Below are 23,522 nucleotides of genomic sequence, written 5' to 3'. Positions count from 1 at the left end.
CATGTACGGAAAAATCTGTCTACCTCAACAAGTTTTTATCTGAAAAATGTTGCTTAAATTGTCACATTTTAGGGAGTGTGTTAAATATTTTCCTCATATGTATTATTTGACTCACCCATCCCATTTAATCAGATTCATAATAACCACAGTACAGTGTCCAAAGGTGTAACTAAATCCTGCATCACTACCGCACAATGTGGTAAAGCCCAAGGTTGCAACAGACGGAAACATTATTCTTGCAGCTTTTTTGCTCCAGCTTTCCATCCAGAAACTGTTGACTACAAACTGCAGCTATAGACTGAAAAGTGAGGACAATACAGAGGTTTTATAACATGACAGGTTTTTTTTGCGTGTTGATTATGGTCCTATTTAGAGGAAAATAGATCACAAAGCAAGGCCTGCATTAGGGCCTGGCTGCTGTGTGATTAACTACCTTAAGCTGCAACCTGGCTGACAGTCAGGATAGAGAACAGAGGCGGTCAGAACCACCCTTCGCCTCTCCTCCACTCCACCTTCTCCGAATATGGATTTTTACAGATATACATTTACACATAAATCTAGTCTTCATAATGGTAGTTCACATCATGGTGGGTTGAAACTTGGCTACAACCCACAAATACCAGCAGAGCAGTGGTTGAGTTGAGGGCAGAAAGATTGTGCTGTATTTAATGTGTAACTCTGGCTTGAAAAATTTGCTAATCGTAAAGTAAGTTTGGTCAGTGACTACTGACAGCTTCCATGAAATGCAGGAAAGCGCCTGATGAGTCTTGCTGGCTGCACAATAATTTGTTTGAATATGAGTCCAGTTCACATAAAAGATTTGATTAGACTGTTAGGACAGTACTAATGACGCCATTTCCGGCCATAGCTTTAAATTGGTTTTATTTATCTCTATACAAAGATAAGATAAACTTTCATTAGTTCCACAGTGAGCTAATTTCACTTATATGAAGCTACTTGAAATATCAGAGGGATAACAGTGTTGTTCTGCAATGGTAAACAGCAGTTGTGTTTCTACAAAGAACACACACGAGGGACAAAATTACAATTGCAGATATTACAAAAAAATAAAATGACAAGGTGACCAGAATGCAAAACCTTTCGAATCGAAGGCAGAATGTGTGGGTTTTTTTTTTTTTTTTTTTTTTTTTTTTTGGCTCTTTCTTTCATTTTCACTGTCTAATTATTCTCTTTGCCCTTGAATACAGCCTAGAAAGAACAAAGTAGGCAAATATCACAACAGACAATCACATCAAGAACCTCTGGCATTTACACACAAAGAGCCCATCTTGGCTCATGGTGCCATCATACATATTGATCAACAGCAAAACCCATTTCAACTTCATTTTCAGTGCTATATAAAGACTGGCATTCTTTAATAGGGTGCACTGATAAATCATTCATCTCTGTGTACAAGGGTAAGTCACTGGGATCACAGTCTGACTGAAAGCTATCATGCACAAATTGCTTCATTCATAGCGCAAGAGCTTGATCTGTTTGGCTCTTCCACAAGCATCTGAAAAGTTTTGCTGAACTTCATGGGAAAAGTAAGTGGTGTAAGATTAGAATGCAGTGTCTACATATGTAGAAAATGACTAACCATAATGTGGATAATTAATTGAAATGAAGGTAAACAATTATGAATCTGCAGATTAGCACCTGTTTGCATGTAAAATAGGAGCCAGCACTGAATAATTCATGCCAATTGATTATAAACAAAATGAAATGGTATGTTGTTTCAAACACTTGAACAGTTGGAACAGATTGAAAATGTTTTACTGTCATTTCAGATCTCTATCTTTAAATTTTACAAATAAATGTGATTTTAAGTTTTTTTTTCTTTTCTTTTTTTTGGGTTTACCCAAAAGCTATTTCAAAAATGTTTTTAATGTAAAAACGTCTCTGTGGACAAAAGTGTTTTCCCTCCTGGCAGGCAACTACTATCAATTTCATTTTTTCATAGACAAAACCTTGCCTTTCTACATTCATACCAGACCCTGAAAGCACCCAGGAAACACGGATACATTAGGGCTCTCAATTATAAGAACACATGGGTCCCTAGGGCTGAATTCCCTCTTCAGTCTTCCCCCCGTACACCAACATGTCATCGAACAACCAAGATACGTTGCTGCACTTCTCAACACTCACTTAGCATCCTGCCTGAAGACAAGATACGCCTGGTTCCCACTCAAGTAATGGAATAATGTAATTCAAAGAAGAGGAAAAACATGCGGGGCCAAATCTAAAAGATGTCTTAGTTACAGAGCAGCGATCAACTCCAGTTTATTGTTCCTGGTGATTAATATTATACTGCTGTAATAAACAGCTACGTATTTTGGCAATACGTCCTTGTTTACTTACTTCCCCAGAGCAAAGCACTCCAGTCTGACAGTGACTCCTCTGGCAGCAAGAACAGATGTAGGGAAATGCACTTCAATTTTGGGTTCATATTCACCCATGACACCTGGAAAAGGTTGAGAAAGAGGAATTGCAGACATTAGATCCAAGCAGATTGAAACAGTCACTTACCCTCCCATTACCCCCCCCCCCCCACCCAGTAAGCTCCATAGACTATGCTAAAGTAAATATAAGTAACAACTGAAGAACAGACAAAAAATACATTAGGTTAAGGACTGTACAGGTGTAGGACTGCCCATTATGCACACCACCTGGCATATCGATCAACTATCCACCTTAACTCGACACACTATTTGGTGATACTTTGTTGAAAACAGCCTGCACCAACACTGTGTTTTTGAGCTGTACAAAGAGGCATGGATAAAAACCTACACCAGAGCCACGTTTAACAGATGGTGCTTTACATTTTAATATATTGTCATTATTTTTATATTCTGAAAGTCATTTGGAAAATGGAGCTTCATTCCATCTATGTAACATGATGTCGTTGATTGACAACCATGTCAGTTGTGTAAGAGTTGGCATAAAAAGCTCCAAAACCATCACAACAATAAGGCAGTCTGTAATAAACATTCTCTGTTGCCAACAAGGAAAAAGAGTGCATTGTCCTCGGAAAATGAGAAACCTACTCTACTATAGTGGGAGGATACAGAAGTTAGCATGCTCTTTTGTTATGTTCTATTAAGACTACTAAGACTTGGCTATCATTGCCAGGGGAGATGTTGTCTATGTTTTTTCATTTACATGCCAAGGTGGCCATTTATATCCTTTTGTCAGCGCGATATGTCAGATGACTGAGAAAATTTGGAAGAACAAAGGAGCGCACCTTCACCTGGCATGGAAGTGATATCACCTTATCTTATTAAAAGGGAAGTTTGTGATATGAATATTTCATGAGTTGTTTACTCCTTGGAGGATAAAAGTTACGTGCACACACAATCATTGCACAAGAACGCCACTGATGGACACACTGCTAACCCCCAACACCTGCCTAAATTCCCGAGAAAACACAGCGGGCCATATGCGGTGCCGCTCCAGATGCACTATAATGTACATAATCAGTAAGACAAATGACCAGTGTGGCATTTGAGGAGCTATAATTATACCCCCTCTACATGTACCTGACACTTTTTATGTGAAAAAATGACTGCAGCAAAGAATGAGTGGAGTTATTGAATTGTAGCCCACTATGTATGGAAAAGGAGTTTTATGATATTTGTTCCAAAGAACTTTTCAATTTCAATCTCATTCTCAACATTTATGGCTCCATAGCAGCCCTTCACAAATAATGAATTTGCAATATTTCATTGGCCCACGCCATAGTGTATTCAGTATCATATTCAGCCTGAAAAGCTGGACCCGGTAGAAAAAAAAAAAAATAAATAAAAATAAATAAATCCATGCTTGGCGCGCTGAAACATTACTGGCACTCATATGTAGTGTTGCATTATATATTGTGTTCCAATTTTATTTCATATTTTATAATCATATGAAAATTATATTTTCCTTTTGAGCTTTGTTCTTCCATTTCAAAGTGTAATGTCTGCCCTAAAATGTACTGTGACTCCAAGCTTATGGCACTAAAACGGGAAATTGTTTATCGAAGGCAGAATTTACGAAACCTACAAAAAAGTAAAGACACAAACAAACAAACAAACAAGAAAAAAACAAACAAACCCCAAACCATTATATAGATAGACTTTTGATGTTTCAATAAATTATTTTTACTTTCATTTATATTTATACATTTAAATTCCTTTGTTTCAATCAAATAATCTAATCAGAATTCCCCATGCAATCAAATTTGTATAGTTCAATACAATTCCCATTTACATTCTCCATCTCTGTACAGTTAAATTGGTCCAGCCAATTCCTGGGCAGCTGGATGGGTCCCATTAATGGTAATAGGACTGTCACACCGCTACTGTAGCACTCAATGAGAAAGCTGCCCTAAAGGCACTGATCCTCCATCTGCACTGCATCAACAGCGCAGCCATATTTTATCCAAAGAGCAGTACAGAAAATGTTGTAATACACCAGCCAATCTCAGGTAATCTCATTTTTGTTCTTTGATGATTTTGCTGAGGACAGTAGTTTAACATGTAGGTAGGGGGAGAACAGGGACATAAATACCAATAGACTTACATATTTATAGACTGAATTGGTGCTTTTCTTGATTTTCAAAGTAAAAAAAATCATGCATAGTTTTGGGTACGCATTTAATAACTTGTTGGCTGGAGAGTAAAAAAAAAAAAACAAACAAACAAACAAAAAAACATGACAACTTTCAATATGGCTTGGGCCTAAATTCCTCAACAGTATTTTAGAGTGCAGTACAGATAACATATGCCTACATGTTTCATGTTTCAAGAAAATTGTTCAAAAATAACCCCACTGGTGCTCCAGTCTAATGGCATATAATTTTTTTGACAACATAAATTGGTGGTACATTCCTCAATGCAAACATACAGAAGCATTTTGTAAGATATTAGATGAATTGATGGTTGTGTGTTTTGCTTCTGTCTTCACTAACGTTTCTAATGTGAACTAACCTTTAAATAAAATCAATAAATAATGCAGATGTAGGTACCAATTAGTGTTACTCTTAGTACGTTAAACGACATCAACAATTTGAAAATGGGAGCATCAATTTTTTTTTTAATGATAAATGTTACAAATTAAAAAGACAACATATAAAAGTGTGAGCCCCCATATAACCATAAACAAAGCTGTTTGCACAAATAAATATAATAAAGGCCACTACTGCATGGTAAACCACAGTGTGGCTTGTAAAGCTTCTTTGAGGCTTGTGTTCTAAAAGAATAATATTGTAACTAACAGACAGGGGGGAAAATACGGATAATACGCGGTGGAAATTTTACAAAGTTACAGTGTAATAAAATGCTGTATAAATATAAAAATGCTTTATTTGTAGCAATTACGGTGATTGTAATATTCCCCTCAATTTAAAATTTAACATATGCCATTTCGGAGTTAGCACTATGTGCTGTTGAATAATATACACCAAAGAAATAAATCAAAGGAAGGCTGTTGATGAACTGCATGACTGTTTAAAAAGAGCATTCGTCCAGAGTTCTGTGATTTGCTCAAGGTGGATTGCGAATTGACGATCAATGGCTTCCAGCAGGGTATAATGTAGCCCAGATGCTTGTTTTGATTAAGAGAGTCATGGCTGGAGCTGACAGTTGTGAGCCACACGCGGATCCAGCTTGAACTGTCTACTGTGTAATAATCAGTCACTTTAACTGAGGCACAGATTGCAGCGTCTGATTGGTCAGACTCCAAAGACTGAGGGGTGCAGACAGCATCGCAACACTCGAGTGTGCCAATGTAATTTTCTGCATTTCAGACCCAATTTCACAATATAGAGGGCTTCTGAGCAACGTGAGATCTGCAGAGCAAGATATGCCAAGACATTTTCTGGCAAAATGGTCATACAACTGTAGAGCTTTAACTTGGCTGTGTTGTGCCGCAGGTGACAGCGCCACCCTTCAGTCCTTAGTCAAACCAACTTGTTACCAAAAAAAAAAAAAAAGAAAAAAAAACAAACAAACAAACAAAAAAAATCTCCTCCCCATCAGAAATTGTGAAAAACAAGAATCTGTTTCTTACTCATTTATGAAGCAACATGACTGACCAACCCTTATGACTGTATTCTGCATCGTGGTTCAAGTGAGGCACAAAACAATTGGGAATGGCTTGGCCCGAGATATGATCTATATCTGCGGAGTCCATTTCATACAAAGTTACACAAATACAAACGGTTAGGAATCTTGCTGGACAGCATGTAATCCTTCAGAGATAAACTCATGCTGCAACATTCACAGCAAACATGATTCCGTGGCACAGAGCCCCTTCCACAGCTTCAATTGGGACGCAATCTCGGTGGCTCTTTGAAACCCTGACAATGACAGGAGCCTGTGTGAAGTGATGGACATTTCTCTGTGTAGTCAGATGTAAAAAGCCTGTAGGTGAAATCCACATCTGAATCCAACAAACAGCTCCGCAGCATGGCTCCTGAGAGGCTAGTATAAAAGAACAAAATCCCATCCACAGCAAGGGCCATTGATTCAGTTAATTTTATGCTGGAAAATGATTTCCCTGATGGCCAGTTTCACCAAAGCACATTGTGAGTGTAGAAGACTCCCCACACTAATGTTAAAGCATTGCTCACTATCTATTTACAGTGTGTATGGAATTCATAACCCTTCACCAACATGAGGCTCAGCGGAAAGCAGAAGGCTTCCCCACTTTTATTAACCTATCTTATCGAGAAAATAAATAAATAAATAAAAATCTCCCAACATATTACGACACTATAAAAATGCACTAGCAGAATGTCAAATTTGCTTTTAGATTTTCTATCTATGCTCAGCAAGTTTTGCAGGGGGAAGCCATGTAACAGATTTGAAAAAGAAAATGTTTAGTCTTAGATGAACGGAGAGAGGACTGTGATGCTTTTTCTGGAGTGTGGGCTCACCCACAGAAATCCATTAGATTTGTCTGCCTAGGGCATTCAAACAAATCAAGGCCCCTCATGTGAGCGAGGTGCTATAAATCTGAGAGCCTCACCATCAGTTTTCAGCGTTAGAGGTGTTGGAGGGCTCAGGACCCTCGCATTTGTCACAGTGTTCTTCACCAGACAGATGTAACTTCCTACGTCAGAGGGTTGAACCTTTGAGATGTACAGGTTTCCTGTGTCCTGGGAGATGAAGCGTCGACTGTCCTCAGCGACAAATGAGGGGAACTCATTGAACACCCAGCTGTAGATTATTTCTGCAAAAGCAAAAGCAGACCATTGAGATCAGAAAATTGCAGTCTATTTTTCACACTGTTAATGACGGTATCGCTAAAAAAATCCTTGAAGAGTAATAGGTAGCTCTTGACTGAGTTTGCGGGAGAGATTGTAGGATAATTACAGAAGCACCCAAACAGTATTTATACAGAAACTGAAAGAAAAAGATGAAAAAAGTGAAGATTAATCTGATTTAACACTAACTATGAAATAGACAGTGTGAGGCAGAGACATACTATCAGTAGAATATTCTATATGTATATATATGCACTCCCTGAACCCATGCAAAATGCCACAAACTTATCAACCAACCACAAAAAATATTTTGTGCACATTCTCTTTCTTTCAGATCAATACCTAGAAAAAAAAAAAAAAAAATTAAAAAAGTTATGAGTGTGGAATTTGGGATCAGCTTGCTCACTGCTGTCCAATTATGCTCATGTGTAGAAAATGTAAGAAAATAATACCGTGGCCCCTGTAGAGGAGAGAAAAAATAAAAATAAAAAAAAATCACAAGGTCATGAGTTTTTTTTTTTTTTTATTAGTAGAAAGGTTACTTTAATTGTTGAAGGCAAAAGTGGCACACTAACTCCTTATTGCAAGGAAGATAGATTCCTGGGGGTTTCCTTGCGAGTGTGTGAAGGGTCACCAAATGACAGGATTGGCCTTCTCTTCACCCCCTCACAAAAAAAAAAAAAAAGCAGAGACTGGGATTTCACTGACTTCATAAATTTTTCTGTAGATGATGCCAAAGCTATTTGCATCTATGTTCAATCTTTCATATCTTGTTTTTCATGAATTGCAGTGTGAGAAAGTGTAGGATATAAATTTCTGACCCCTGGCAGTCATGGCAGCACAGATGTTCTTATGTATTTAGCATCCTTCAGAACTTAGTAATCCACACAGAAACAAATTCACTTGTTATAAAAGAATGATTACACAGTTGCTCACAACAACAACAACAAAATATGGGTTAGAAGAAAAAGAAAAAGACTTAAGTGGAATGTATGAATGTATGTATGTATGTATAAATGGACTATGACAATGATGAACACAGAACACTTGGACAGCGTGTTTTCTTTGTGTCCATTGTGCAATCTCCTACATGGCCACATCCATCATTATATTGTATAAGAAAAAAGGGACTGTCACGGACAAATTAATGTATTCAATGTTGCCTAGCAATATTTCACGAGGCTTTGATTCTGCATCCATAATCTGCCTGTCCTCGAGAAAAAAAGAGGACAGCTATATTTTCTTTACACTATCAGTCCTCGAGGTGAATAATGATTAATGGCTCTTTCAAAGATGGATACTGTGATTTGAGAGATCTGAACTCAATTCAAACACTTGATGTTTGACGTGAACCTCACATTACTGGCTGCATTAACGGAGAGGACAGTATTTGAATAGTGACCAAAGAGATTTGAAAACACAAGTGCTCCAAGCCATGAAATGGAAAATAATAAACTTTACACAGCTGAGTAATTTGAAATTATTTTCATTTATGAAACCTACCCAATTTAAGTGGCTTTTTAATGTCTTCAAGTCCCCCTACAACTAATTTAACCCAAACATTGTTTAACACTCCCTCTGCAACATGAATTTCAATTGTAACATGCTCTGGCTCTCCCACGCACTCCCACCCACATCACACTGCCAAATTTTACAGCATGGCATGGAATCTTTTTCGTTAATGTTAGAACTGTTGAAAAAAAAAAATAATAATAATAAGCCTACCTTTGTGATATAGTTCACATTTGCTAAGTTCAGATTTAAAATATGAAATAAAATACAAATGATCTTACTCATTAAGTACTTTGTGTCCCCAAGTGAAATAAAAAAGGGAGCAAATGAATCTTCAAAGTCCTTTGATGGTATTTACTAGTTGCATTGTTCACTGACTGACTTATTTTATTATTCTGTGTTTTAAGTGGAACAAAGACTGTGGAGAGCAAATCATTTGTCTTTTCCCACAATTAATTACGTGACTTCAGTCAGAAAGATAAAGGCACTGATTAAGACAATCAGTGTGTCAGCACACATTTCTATTGATATTGTGATTACTTGAAGATATCTGATGTAAAATCCATTTTATCTGAATTGTACTTCTCACGGTTGAGTGATTAAACATATAAACTGTATTCTGTATCGATCCACTGTTTTTCATATTCAGGGTCTCTAACATTATGTCATCATGACAGAAACCTGGGTCACTTATACAGCTAACTTTGGCAAGACAGTAACAAACACCACCATTGCCACTACCGTCATTCAACTCCAAAGCATCATCTCCAGTGTTTGATTCTAATTTTATGCCAAACACACGTATGCTACTTTGACCTATAAAAGCAGAGCCAAAAATGAAACACCGTAGGCATCATCAACCATCTTTTTTCTTTTTGGTCAGAGAAGTTGTCACGCATGTTCTGGTAGCCTCCATGTCATGCAAAATGGCATTCATCAACAGGAGCAGGTACTGACGAGGGCTGCACATTCCCATGGGTGCAGTGCTGCAGTGAAACAGAGCTGATGCAAACAGAAAGCCTGGATGATTCATGGATCACATCTTACATCAGAGGATAACTGCAGGGAGATGTATCCAAGATATGCCATTAAAGAGCGGTGCCTATGCTTTCTATATGTCCAATAATTGCAAATGTAACATTGCTTGTCATTTCTATTGAGGGAGTAAATTTGATGTCTGAAGAATCTTTGTTCTCTGCTTCATTTTCATGCATTATCACACATCTTTGGAAACAGCATGGATGGATGGATCGATGGAGAGGAGAATGACAAACTCTCAGAACACAATAATGGATAGTTTTCATTGACGATTGCAAAAACAGTGAAGAAATATTTTTGCCTCTGGTTGTAACTTCAAGATCTTCTCCAGTTGTTGTTTTAAACTATTTGGAGGGGGGTTAAATGGTTAAATAAAAAAATCTGCTACAGTTGCTATTTTATTTAACATGGTTTTCCATGTGGTTGGTGGAGGCATTGCAGAGACTCAGCCACATGCATGAGTCAGACCCACCCTTAAAAGCTGATTATGCACCAGCATAGGCGACTGAAAGACATATCAGCGCTGTAAGTAGTTATTTGTTAGCTTGTAAATGGCTGACAGTAGCACTGGCTGTGCAAATGCACCAATGAGGTTTTCATGTCTACCTGTTCGCATCTCAGTCGGACCTCGGCTCTTGTGAGTTGATTGCGCAGTGAAACAGACGTGCAGATACATCTGAACGGTTAGCAGAGTTAGCATCTTTTATGTGAATGATTGTCAGCTTGTAACTGCCACTGGGTGACGGTGTAACTCAGGAAGCTCTGGCTGTCTGCACTGAGGACGGTTCAGGCATCTTTTGCCCAGCCCCACGACTGGTAAAGCCCCGGCTGTAAGGCGGAAATATGCAGTCACAGCGTTGACATGTACGTCGCTTCTTACCTGGTGAATGAGGAGGAGGAGTACACATGAGTACCACACCTTGGCCTTCCCGCACAGAAACGCCACCTCTGGTCTTCCCACTGAACGCACCCAGATCTGAAACAGAATACAGCGGGAATCCTTGTCAGATACAGTTAAATTCATCATTATCTTTGGAATTATGTTTTAAATGCTCCCAATGTTTTGGAATTTCCACCCATGTAGTCAACCTTGAATTCATTATGATAAAAACAGACGAGAACAGATGCATAACACACTTGAACTTTAAGTTGGTATTAGAGGGATAAAGCTTTCATCCATCTTGTTACAGTGTTTTGTTCAGGTGTCCTCATCCTTATAGATGCACTTGTAAAATCTACCAATTGTCTGGCTTAAATATGAATTTGACAAATAAGACAAATTGGTTGGTTGTCAGAATGTAGTGAAAGTGTGCCAAATTTTAAATGCAAGAACTTCATGCTCATATGTGAACAAAAAAAATTTCAAAAGCTCTGAATGAAGAGTCTTGAAACAGAAAATCTGCACAATAAGCAAACTATATGTTTCACCAGCCTGTTCATTATCCCACTCACCCCTCCCCTTTAGGACACATTCTCCAGTACTTGCACTAAATGTATTGGATGTACAATTCATCATATATCGCGCAATCGTTCAATAATTATGACTCAGCCAAACAAGGTAGACGCTGAACCCCGACAAAATAATACATCAACGAGATGTCTCAAACTGTTATATGGAAGAATCTGTTGAGAATTGAGATAGTTTCTGTGGCACTAAATCACCGAAAAAATAAGTTATAATATTCATTCATTCATCTTCTACCACTTATCCTTTTCCAGGTCACGGGGCGCGCTGGAGCCAATCCCAGCTCACTCTGGGTGAGGGGTGGGGTCACCCTGGACAGGTCATCAGTCCATCACAGGGTCAACACACAGAGACAGACAGAGACCAACAACCACTCACACTCAGACCTACAGACAGTTTAGAGTCACCAGTTAACCCAAACATGATATCTTTCGACGGTGGGAGAAATCCGAAGCAGCCGGAGGAAACCCACGCAGGCACAGGGAGAACATGCAAACTCCACACAGAAAGGCCCCAGGCCGGGAACTGAACCCGCAACCTTCTTATTGTGGGGGCAGCAGCGCTAAGCACTATGCCGCCATGCTGCCCAAGATATATATATATATATAGAAATTTGATTTTGACTGTGCAGTACAAGTCTTTGTTTTTACTTGGTTAGTTTACTGTTTAAGTCATACAAGATCTAATCAGAAATCTGAGAACTGCGGCTCTGACTCAGGGCTGGTGTCGTGTCTCCACCACTTCTCATTCCCCCAATTTAAGAGACAGTGTTTACCACTACCTTGGAAGTGTTGGATAATTATCCCTTAGACTGACCTGAGAAACGTATATTTCCTCAAACTTTCAAGTACATTTAATTCTGACCACAGATCATGGCCTTCATTTTAAAACAGACTGCATACATGCAATAACCATCTGGAAGATCAGCGCGATCACTTGTCTATTTTTTATCACAGTATTGCATTTCATTTGGTAAATTAGTCAGATTCTGAATTTTTTTCAAACACAGCTCAATAGACAAATGTGATTCACACCAATTTAGAACTAAAAGATAAACATACATTTAAAGAGGAAATTTTCTTCAGGCTATGCTGTGAAGAACTAGTATAGAAGAATCAAAGAATCAAAATGCAGGAGGAATGAAAACAAACAGTCAAATAAGGTGGATTCAATTCAGCATCTTATTCCAGCTAGAAAATGTTTTTGGTTCCGTGCATGACTAATCTTTTTGTGACTTTTCCCCTATTATTACATGCAATTAATAAGGAGCGTAATTATATGTCCTGGATTATTGTATTGTGGAGTTTGTATTGTGTGTTAATAATCATGGTCGTCTATGGATGTACATGTCATTCAATTATTGGTTATAAATGCATGGGACCCCTGAGTAGCAGTCATTGTTAGAATATAGTGGCTAATAGATATCTAACCAAATAAATCAAACCACACCACAACTCGCCCTGTGATTTACACAAGGAAGAGTCAACACTGAGCATGCGGTTTAGCATCACCTTGGCAGTTTGCAATTCTGCAACAACAACACAAAGTGTAATATTTCTGAAATGCAGATGTGTGTAGAACACCTCTCTTGGTGCTTGAAATCATTCTGCTATTCTACATTGACTCAATCACATCACCTTATCCCATTGGTAATGTATGAGAAGTGTTTGATTTATTTCTGCTAAATTTGTGCCACCAGAGTGCAGAGATGGAGAGCAACTGATTGTCACAATGCTCAACTGATTCACAAGCAGCTGTGACCACCAAGTCTTTTTTTTTTTTTAAATCAGCTTATTAGTTTCATTCTTCCCCCTCTTTCTTTTTTTCATTCAACATGAATCGTAACTCAGCTGATCAATGACTTCTATTGTAGCTTTATTGAGCCCAAAGACAATAGCTACGTAGATTTCTTATCTATTGATATACAAAAGGAAGGAAACCAGTGAGTTAGTAGAAAAGGAATAGCTACACACACAAGGGCTATTTACATCTGTACAACAGCAGTATTTGCTGACCTCACCGACTCCGACTGCTTGGCAGAAATCCAATGTCGGTACTGTATGTGTTTTCTGTACATATTCATTTCTCTTCAATTATGCAGCCAGGCTATATATTGTGGGGAACAAAAAGTATTCTTAGCCAGCTTATCTTATTTAATACTGAATGTAAATTTCATCTTTATGAGTAGGCATCATGTTATTTAATATAACCAAGCGCTACAGCACAGTAACAATTCAGCCTACAAAACAGTATTTCCAGAGAGCCATTACACCATCACATGGAATATGAAACGCTCTGGGCACAATCAACACTGGTTCTGTAATGGTTAAAATAACTGAGAAAGGAGGCCAGGAACATGAACCTGTTATTGTCTGATTGGGAAATGAAAGTTGCATTCTATTTTGAGTGTTTCAGTTTTTCAGGATCTTTGTGTTGGAGAAACGGTGGTGTTGGGGAAAAAAAAAAAAAAAAAGAACCAAAGAGATGAGATTCAAATGAATGAGACTGACTGATAATTTACCTTTACCAAACTAGTTACATAAGTGAATCAATATTAATGACTTTTTAAAAATTAAAAACCAGTATGGTCATTAAAACCTCCACAGAAATTACAAGTCAACATATGTCTCAATAAATATTTCAAATCCAGAAATGCAATGATGAAATTTGCAGCAAGCACAAGAGCAGGTGCTCGGTGAAAATAAGCTATTAAGGTGCAGTAGCAATTCAATCTATGAGCATTAACCACCGATCATTTTAGATCTACAGAACATTTCAGAGTGCCGTTTGTGTGTGTGGCTTTTCAAATGCTCAAGTCAAAGCATCCCGTTAATTTCATTACAACTGTACTGCTCAGAGTTGCTCGATACCTGAGTCTCAGCCAGACTCTTGTTTGCACAGAAAGGAACTCTTTTGGGAACGAGATCAGAAGCCTCCTTTCTGCAGGCTGCCTTCAAAGTCACGGCTGAAAAACAGCCCAAGTGTAAGTTCAACAGCTCAGAATTTCAAAACAAAGAGAAAGAGAGCGAGAGAGAGAGAGAGAGAGAAACCATCCTTCTCAAACATCTTTGGAGCAGAGTACATGACCAGTGGATTGAATATAGACTGGTCTGAACCTTTCCTCAAACACTTGGTGCATTCTTTCCTTTCCCAATATTGCTGCATGGAACCCAGCTGAGCTCAGTACGGCAGTTTGACATAACAACCCTCTGGAGTAGTACGTATATTGAAGTGCTGCATCGACATGTAATTTCAGCATTTTCCCAACCTAGCGAAATACATTCAGGCCAGCCCCAACTAAAAGATTGCATATTTTTTAGCCAGCCCTTTGTCAATACTGAAATTTCAAGACCAATAAATCAATCATACAGTCATGAAATGAAAACCCATCCAGTGTGCAACAATTCACATAAGTTGGCTACCGAAGCAGCAGTAGGGCCCCCTGAGATAAACTCTACACCCAGTGCTAGCAGAAATGATTATATATTTGCAATCTATAATAATCTTAGCTGATTATTTTCGGCCAAGATCTGACCTAAAACTGGTATAATTCATTTCATGCAAGCCTACTCACATAGGAATCAGTAAACAAACTATTGCAGGTACAGTTTTTAATATGTAATATGGATACCATTCCCCATCTAAAAACACAGTTACAAGGAGCAGACGGTTGACACTCAGTGCACAGTCAAGTCTTTGAAACAGACAGCACGAGGTAATTACTCCTTTAAAGCAGTTTTTAAGAGGTACCGCTCATGTGCACCAGAACCATTTAAAGCAGATGACAACGCATGTCATGTCAACACATGGAAATGTGGAAACCCAACATGAGAAGAGAAGGAAAAGTTGCGCTGCACGCTGAGTGATAAATACCCACCATTTGTTATGCTGAAAGCAAGAGGGAAGGTTCTGCATCCAAATGCGTCCTGCAGGGCAACTCTCTTTGTTTCCGTGGCAAGCCTTCTGAAGGGTTGCATTTTAAAGAAATGTAGACCGAGCATGAGACTATTACACATTCATAGTGTTGAATATATGTTTGGTATGAAGCTGAAAAAACAGCCACACGGATGTGTCACCTTGTATGCTAAACAGCTCCGAATAGAAAAAATGGATAAATGGTCATGGATTGAAACGATTGGGCCGATTTTCCTAATACAGCTCAGTGAATCCCCGGAGCCAGCAAGATATACTGAGTTCTCACTTTCATGTCAAGTTTAACTGGGGAAAAAAAAAAAAAAAAAAACTGTCCAGGGTGACCCCCCTCACCCAAATGTGAGCAGGGATTGGCTCTAACTCCCCCCATGATCCGGAAATGGGTAAAAAGCAGAAGATGAATGAATGAATGAACAAACATTTGCATAATTTCCCCGTTTTTTTTTTTTTTCCCTTCCATCTGTGTCTGCATTACCAATGAGTATAGTGTATCTAAACTATACAAATAGAATAAATTCTTGTCATTCTGCTGCCTTGAATATTTCTGACAGGTTGCTCAGATCTCACCACAGTAACAGTCGGTGAGATGTGGGATTTGTCGCTCACTCAAAACTGATAGTCACACATGTTTATTCAGTGAGTGACATTTTAGGGCCATGGCTCCAAAGCCCATGGCCGCAGAAAATCTGCTGCCATTCCATACTGCAGGGCAATAATGTGATTCAGCAAAAGGGGCTGAATAATAATGATGTAATTTTATAAGAGATTATGGGCTATTTTCTGTAACGTGAACTCAGTTCAGCTGGTCTGTGCTGCATCTTTCTGCTCCCTGTCACGCCCTGACAAGAGGATACCGACTGGCCTGTCTGTTGCTGAGACTGCAGAATCCCATTTTGTGTACAGACGGCTGGACTGACGCTGGGGTGTTTCAAACAAGTAGCCACCCCAACTGACATACCTGCCAATCCAGCAAGCATAACACGTTCCATTGACTGGTGACTTTAAGTGCTTCTTTGAGAAATTCCTATTAGCAGACTGAATTAACAAGTGTCATATTTATCACTACACTAATTCACACTCACTCACTGCTGTAATAAAAAAAAAAAAAAAGGGGGGGGAAGAAAAGATTTCGATTTGAAGGCTATCAGTTAAATGCAGGTAACTGCGAAAAGTAAACGCTGCAAATACTGGCAACAATTTGCACTGTTTTGTGTGAAATATCAATTAGAATGACGTGTGGCTACAGTCAGCTGTAAAGGAAAAAGAAGATCGTATCTAATGAAATGAAGAGTACCATGAAGAATCCTAGGCCAATGAATAGAAATGCTGGCAAAATACTTCAGAATGAGAATTTTGCATTGCTCCTGTGAATCTAATGGATTAAACAGTGTCAAGCAAGCACGCAGTATTTATGCAAAGCCAAAAATAGCTGCCCATGTCCCAGCATGAAGCTTAGACTAATAAATGAGCACTTTCATGTTACATTGCTCATTTTTCAGACAAGCTTCAGGTTCAGCTTCTGTCCCTCAAAAACTAGCTGCACTACTTTGACGCTTGTCTGTGCTTTACCATCTGGGCATCTCAGCCTGCCAATGCAATATGGTTTATATTTAAATTAGGAGCAGTTTTCCTTAGATTTTTGTCCATTTCTTTGATCACATTCACACACGAAAAGCTTTGTGAAGGAAACAAAAGAGTAAAAGGAACCATCACGTGGTTCTGTTGGCTTGAAGGAAGCGGTGCTTTTAGAGAACAGAACTCACTCCCTTTTCCTGTTTCCAAGTTTCAGGCTAATCCAACTATTTGCTCCCAAATAAATCCATATAACAAGTGCAAGTCCCCCAAAACAACAAGAGACCATGTTCTATACTTTATAGCAACAGCTCAGTGACTGAGAATGGTTGCTCCCTGTAGACATGCCAATAAGGCTGTTATGGCCATTGCTCCAGGGGAAACTATAGAGAAAACCAACAATGCTATTTCCCCTGAAAACAGTGCACCTGGTCTTGTCATGTGTGCTGCTTAGTGTCTAATGAGGTTTTGGAGGTAGGCCATGATATTACTAGAGAGGAAATGTGCCTTTAAGCCTAATTTACCATTAAGAAACGGCAGATACCCTGTTAGCTGTGCGGGCCGACAGTATCGGGGGGGCTGTTGGGAACTACATTCAATACTGTAGATGTTTCTTTTGTAGTTTTATTTCTTAAATATGTTATGACACGGAGCAACAAACCAGTGTAAACAGTGCAAAGGATAATTATCAGACCCTCTGTGAGCAGATAGTACAAAGTAATTGTTGAATTTATATAAATATTAGTTGAATTAATACCCAAGAAAAAAAAAAAAAAAAAAAAAAGGTCTACTCACAAGCAAACTGCAAAAGAGCGTCTCGACTTAGGATGGTCCCAAAACTGTTCTCTGCTTGACATTGGTACTTCCCATAGTCAGTAATCTCACTTGCATTGGTAATAATGAAGTTTCCATCAATGACGCTGTAGCGATAATCTGCCTCCGCATCCACTTCTGTCCCATTGATGTACCAACTGGAAAAAAAATATATATTATAATAATAGTAAAAAACATTTGGAGAGTAGAATATTTTAATGTATTTGTGCTGAATGAAATGCTAATAAGCTGCGAGAGGACTACAAAACTAAGAAATATATGTCACACCTGTATGTAGGTGGTGGATTCCCCCGTGCTTCACAGTGCATCACTGCTTTCTTTTCATCAGAATCCAAAGGGAAAACCACATCATCTGGCTCCCGGACAAAAACAGGACCGAACTCTTCACTTTCTGGGGGTGGGGGGGGAGATGTAAAGACAAGGATGATTACAAGTATCACAAGAACACCGATCATTTTCATTGTCCAGCTACCAATCTGGGGTGTCTGTTACACCCCAGATTGGTTCCTGCAAGTGCATATTTTATATGAACATCCTTTGGGAGGAAAAGGGAGAAAAGGAAAATGTAGAGCTCCACAGTGATGAAATTATCGGCAACAAAACTGACTGTAAAAATAACTAGCATGACATTCTGCAGCAGACGGCAGATGTTTCCGACAGATAATAGCACCACTGTGACATATTCTCTAACTTGTGCAGTTCTTACGCGCTAAAAAGACATTCTAGTAATCCTCAAAGTGAGAGTAAAAAGTTGTCCTTTTCAAGTCAATACGGCACTAGTGATCACACGGGAAACCTGGCTGTGTATGAGAGTCGCGCAATAGACGATTCATACAGTTAAAAGAGAAAAAAAATGTTTAGAGACGTCGCACTTTTAAGATCATATGGCATATAACCATCAGTATGCTATTTATTACCTCTTCTTCATTTGTCAACATTCATTTGAAAAGAAAATTGCTATTTCATTGGTTGTCAGGGAGAAAACGTTTCCTCCCTATAAATCTTTCCTTTTTCTGTCAGCCCAACACAATTGTTTCTTATGCGACTAAAAGTCTGTGACAGTTCTTCTTTTCTGCCAGCCAAATTACCAGAAATAAAGAAAAGTCAACCATGGTTATCTACAAAAATTGGGCCCATCTTCTATTCAGAAGCCCGTAAATTGTGGGCAACAAACACTCTGAAATGATATTAGTCAACTGTAATAAAAAAAATTTAAATAAAAAATACATGCAATAAAAAGAGAAAATATTGCATCCAGATGGCAACAAGAGCTTATATCAAACATACACATGCCTGCCACAGCAGATTTGTTTTTCTTCTTACTCTTTATATTGTTTTAGGCTGCCACTTCCTAGAAAAGAGCAAGAGTCCTGAAGTCCTGAAGGTGAAGTATAAAGGCTTAAAGTCGCACTTGTTTTTGTGGCTGAGGCACACACGACATACGCAGTGATTCATTTGCAGGAGGCAGAAGCGACTGCAGCCACAATACCGAATGATAGTCACTTCATTAAATAGACTTGGCAATCATACAAATACTGACATGATGATGTTAAATAGATGGCATTATGATAACCCCCCCCTCCTCAAATTGTAAGACTTCAGCAGAAATGTAAACATATCATTAAATGATTTTTCAAATAATATTTGGACAAAAGGAGATAAAGGAATTCAACACGACTGTAGCCTGAATAGAAGTTGAGATACCCTGGAGATTAAACAAGCAAGTATATAAGCAGGGCAAGATTCAGATAGAAAAAGAATTAGACTTAAAAAATTAAAAGAACGAGACTCCCAGACTGACAACACTTTTGTTTCACAGACAGAGGAGGCGTCACGATGGCACAAATGCACCTAGATATCTTTGCAGCCTAATGGTTTCTGCTTGACAGGCTCTGTTTCTTTAAAGTGATGCCCTTATTGTAGGTTTCACTGGAATGTTGCATCACAGAACTCAAGACTTTACAGAGGACAGCAGAGTTTTGTGTCCTTCAGAAAAAATATTTCAATTTAATATAATTAATGTTTGAAGAACACAAGCCTGGTGCACACACACACACTCTTTGCGTTTACACTTAATACAATACTGCAACTGAATTTCTTGCAGCGTCATGTATAGCTATTCATGCCGTGTTAAATGAGAGCTCAGAGCTCATGTACAGTATGTTCAGCAGGCATTGCTTTGTTGCGGCACCTAAATAATAGCACTGGATAGTCCCTAACCTTGGGTGCACACTTCTTAGGGAGTGATCTGGTGACATATACAAGAATCACGCCTTCTTTTGCAAAACAGAGTACATTCAGATCCTTTCACTTTTTCTGCAAATGATAATTTTGAAGCCTGTAAATAAAATTTGAAAATCTTCTCAAATTCTCAGTATTTTGGCAATTTGGGGTTTGGTGGTTAAAAGTGAAATTATGCGATTTTGTCATAAAAATGGACCAGGACAAAACTGAATGTTCTGTGTGTATACAATTTCACCTTTTGGCAGCAATTCAAAGCTCTACAGGGATATAAAGATCTTTTGATCCAATGCTCTAATGCTCTAATAACGGTGCTTGTAGTGTCACGTGTACAGACGATCTTTGTATCCATTTACATATTCATTCTACAGTACCAGTATGCCTCACCAGTCCCCATTTTGCTTGTGGAGTGGGCCACGGTGTGTGATGAAACGATTTCTGTTTCAAATGAAACCACAAGGGTTTCTGGTGCTGAGTTCAGCTGAAACAAGCAACAAGAGGAATTGAACAATATTATGGCCCAGCAGTGCATCCCTAGGGAAGGTGGCAAGTATCTGCTGGTCACAGACTACAGGCAGTCGTTAACTGCCAAGAATTATAAATCATTAAAAATGTTATGTGATGTCTCCCAGTTTGTGTTAATTCTCCAAATTTATTTTCTTTCCCCTAAAACTGAGGGATGATGCATTAAAAGGGCTTCAATTCCCACAGTGTCCATCTGAGGTGGATGGAAACAACCAAAAGTTAAAGCTGGGAGTTGGCACTTTAAATTCATAGTTATTGCTTTCTCTTAAACCCAGTGTGCTTTAGCTAGGAGCCAAAACAACACAAGGAATGTCATCATCCTTCCTGACTGCACCATAATTATGGGTAACAGTTGCGCTTCATCTGGATACGAACATAATGTATATTGCTCTGCAGAGAGCCATAGAGAAGACACTGTTCTGCTTGAGCTCACATGCCAAGGTAACCATGAGTTGGACATCAAAGTGTTTAATAATCAAAACAATAAAAAAGCAAATACATTTTACGATGCTGTGTCCTGGTGTGAAGGAAGTTGATCACTGTTCTTTGACCTTTTGGGTAAATATTCACCTATTTGCGGGAAATATGCCCACTTGCATACACTACGTGTGTGTATCATTCAAACTGATAAACAGGCTTAGAAGTTGTTTAAATCACTCAACTTCTGCCGCCCTGGCCATCTGTCAGTCATAGAACCAAAAAGCAATATCCCCTTTAAAGGAACCAGAGATGCATTACTTTTTGGCAACCGTATCAGCCACCGAACATCAATCCAGTGAAGTGGTATAATGCTCTTGTCACCGCTGACAATGGAGAGGCATTACCCTCACCTTGGTTATAGAGACGCAAGTCACCTAATGGCATAGTGATCATGCTGCCAGAGAGTAAAGATGGAGATAAAAGATGGGCAGATGGGTGCAAAAATAGAAATATAAAAAAAAATTAAAATAAATTGGAATGCACCCAAAACAGAGGTCAATTTTCAAAATGAAAGGAAGTGCTTTCTGCCTATATTCGATCTGACTTAATTACAAGCAAAGAGAAGCAAAGAGATCCTGTTTGCTTTTTCTGCAGCTGTTCAGGTACACATTAATGAAGCACTTCAGATACAATAAGCATGACCTGATTATTCATATATTAAAGCATCTAGGTGTCGTCATATCCTCTGGAATTATTCATATTGGATGTCAGAACAACAAGTGATCCATGTAGATTTATGACAGTGTGTTTCCATTCTATGTTGAAGGTATTAAATCATCCCTTTTGACTAAGAGATCCATCATCTCTACAGCTTCTACACTGACAGGAACACAGAGAGAGTTGGATATTGCCATGATCCCACTTCAATTTCACAAAGGGCAAGACCATGGTCACTGCATACCATACACAGTGATGATGGATAGGTGAGATTCATTTCTAGACCAAATCTAAACAGGCAGGCTGCACACGTCAAGTGAGAGCAGAGATGGCAGGCTTTTGGCAGACTGCATTTTGCACCAGTCATGTTTGGAGTTTATTCAAGCTCTGGAGTGTCCACCCTCTTAATTTGGTTCATTTCAGCATGCGAGAACAAAGTCATCAGAAGTCATGTGGCGTCCTGTGTTTTATATTAACACTACCTGACAGTTCAGGTCTCAGCTCTGCACGATGTCACTGCGAGGGAGCTGGTTAGGACTTCTTATGTAATCTAGGACTAATAACAGGAAATGACCCAGAAAAGCAAATTTCTCTTGGCAGAAGGAGACAGATGCTGACATGTGAAAGCTACCAATTACTCCCGACAAAATACACTAAAGGCAAGCCACACTTTAGAGGTAATTGTATTTATTTATTCAGCTCCCTCTTCCTGTTTTCTTTGCTCATGAATGACGGAAGATTTCAGTGCGTAGCGTGTGCACGCATGGGTTTATTATCCTGAAGTTATGGATAATATCTATGTCGAAATAAATAAGCAATTTGGAAGGTACTTTTTAAGTACGCAATGTTTTTAAGTATGGATAAGAAAAGCAAAAATTTTCCATTTCGGTTCAGAGAAGAGCAAACAAACTGTAGGTTTGACTGCATGATTACCTTTACCTTCACTCCGGTAGTCCTCCTGAGAGCTCAGCAGACTCAAGGCTGACAGGGGGTGACTGGAGAAAGCAGGCCAGTCAGGAGTCACCAGCCCACCAATGTGTTGTCGAGTTCTGCTGCGTGAGTTGAGCACTGATGAGGAGCTGTCTGGTTTCATTCGTAATACCGCTGCATATGATATAGGCCGCGCTGCAACAGCGCGTGCAAAATCTGGGGGGAAAAAAGTGGAACACTGAGACACTGCATAACATTTAGTCCCGTTTTAGTGTGCCATCAATTCTTGGTGACAAAACATTGGCCCCAAGAATCTAGTTTTGGATGAATAATCAAAGCCATATTGTACATCAATGTCAACATAATGAAAAAAAAAAAAAACTTCAAACACTAAGCTAAAAAAAAAATGAAAAACTGATGAGCTCGAAGAGTTTCTCATGTTGCAGTATGAGAAATCATTTGCAACACATTTTTCTAGAGGGCAGAAATCTCGCTAAAGTGGAACAGAAAACAACAGCAGATTCCAGACAGCAGGCTAACAAAGTGTGACCATTCAGACAGCTCTGAGTGAGACTGGCGGAAAAAACTACAATGTCTGCAGAAAAGAAATAGACTTTAATAAGAAGCAATAGACTCTAATCTGGCAACCAAGTAAAGATTTGAAGTTCTGAAGCCTAAGTGATGAAATGAACTTCTCTTATAGGCTTAATATCACACTTAATGGATCAATAATATTCCAGATCACCACCAACACACTTGCCATAAAGAAGTTAAATCAGCAGTTCAGACCGCAGCTTCTTTTGTCAAAACTTTTTCACCCTCTATTTCGAGAAGAGCGCAACAGACCTCCATCCTGTCAGTCTTTCTGTGGAGCATGTGGCAGTCACTGGAGGCACTGTGCAAAGGCACTTATGACGCCTTAGGTGAAAACATGCACTTCTTACAAGATACCACAGATAGACTGTGTATTCTGAATATCACTGTTATCAAAGTCTCAAATTGGATAAAATGGTAGGTGTGAGAGAACAGGAGAGAAACAGCTTCCTTAAATGCGAGAGAGTCCGTGGGGGTTCAGAATAATATCCT

At 38.9% G+C, this 23,522-nt stretch overlaps 1 protein-coding gene across 1 annotated transcript in view; it reads right to left on the bottom strand.

Moving 5' to 3' along the window:
* The window catches only part of cntn5 (contactin 5), a 54,259-nt gene extending 31,645 nt beyond the window's left edge, over positions 1-22,614 (bottom strand). The window contains exons 1-6 of the mRNA XM_029517626.1: positions 22,446-22,614; positions 17,871-17,994; positions 17,565-17,740; positions 10,680-10,775; positions 7,012-7,215; positions 2,362-2,464 (exon numbers count right to left, since the gene is read on the bottom strand). Coding sequence (XP_029373486.1) covers positions 2,362-2,464; positions 7,012-7,215; positions 10,680-10,775; positions 17,565-17,740; positions 17,871-17,994; positions 22,446-22,599 — 857 coding nt within the window. The 5' untranslated portion in view covers positions 22,600-22,614. The remainder of the gene's footprint in view (positions 1-2,361; positions 2,465-7,011; positions 7,216-10,679; positions 10,776-17,564; positions 17,741-17,870; positions 17,995-22,445) is intronic.
* Positions 22,615-23,522: the final 908 nt, after the last annotated feature.

Source organism: Echeneis naucrates, chromosome 13 (genome assembly GCF_900963305.1).
Source record: "Echeneis naucrates chromosome 13, fEcheNa1.1, whole genome shotgun sequence".
Classification (NCBI taxonomy): Eukaryota; Metazoa; Chordata; class Actinopteri; order Carangiformes; family Echeneidae; genus Echeneis; species Echeneis naucrates.
Note: the sequence above shows the minus strand (reverse complement) of the source record. Positions and strands in the feature narration are given on the sequence as shown.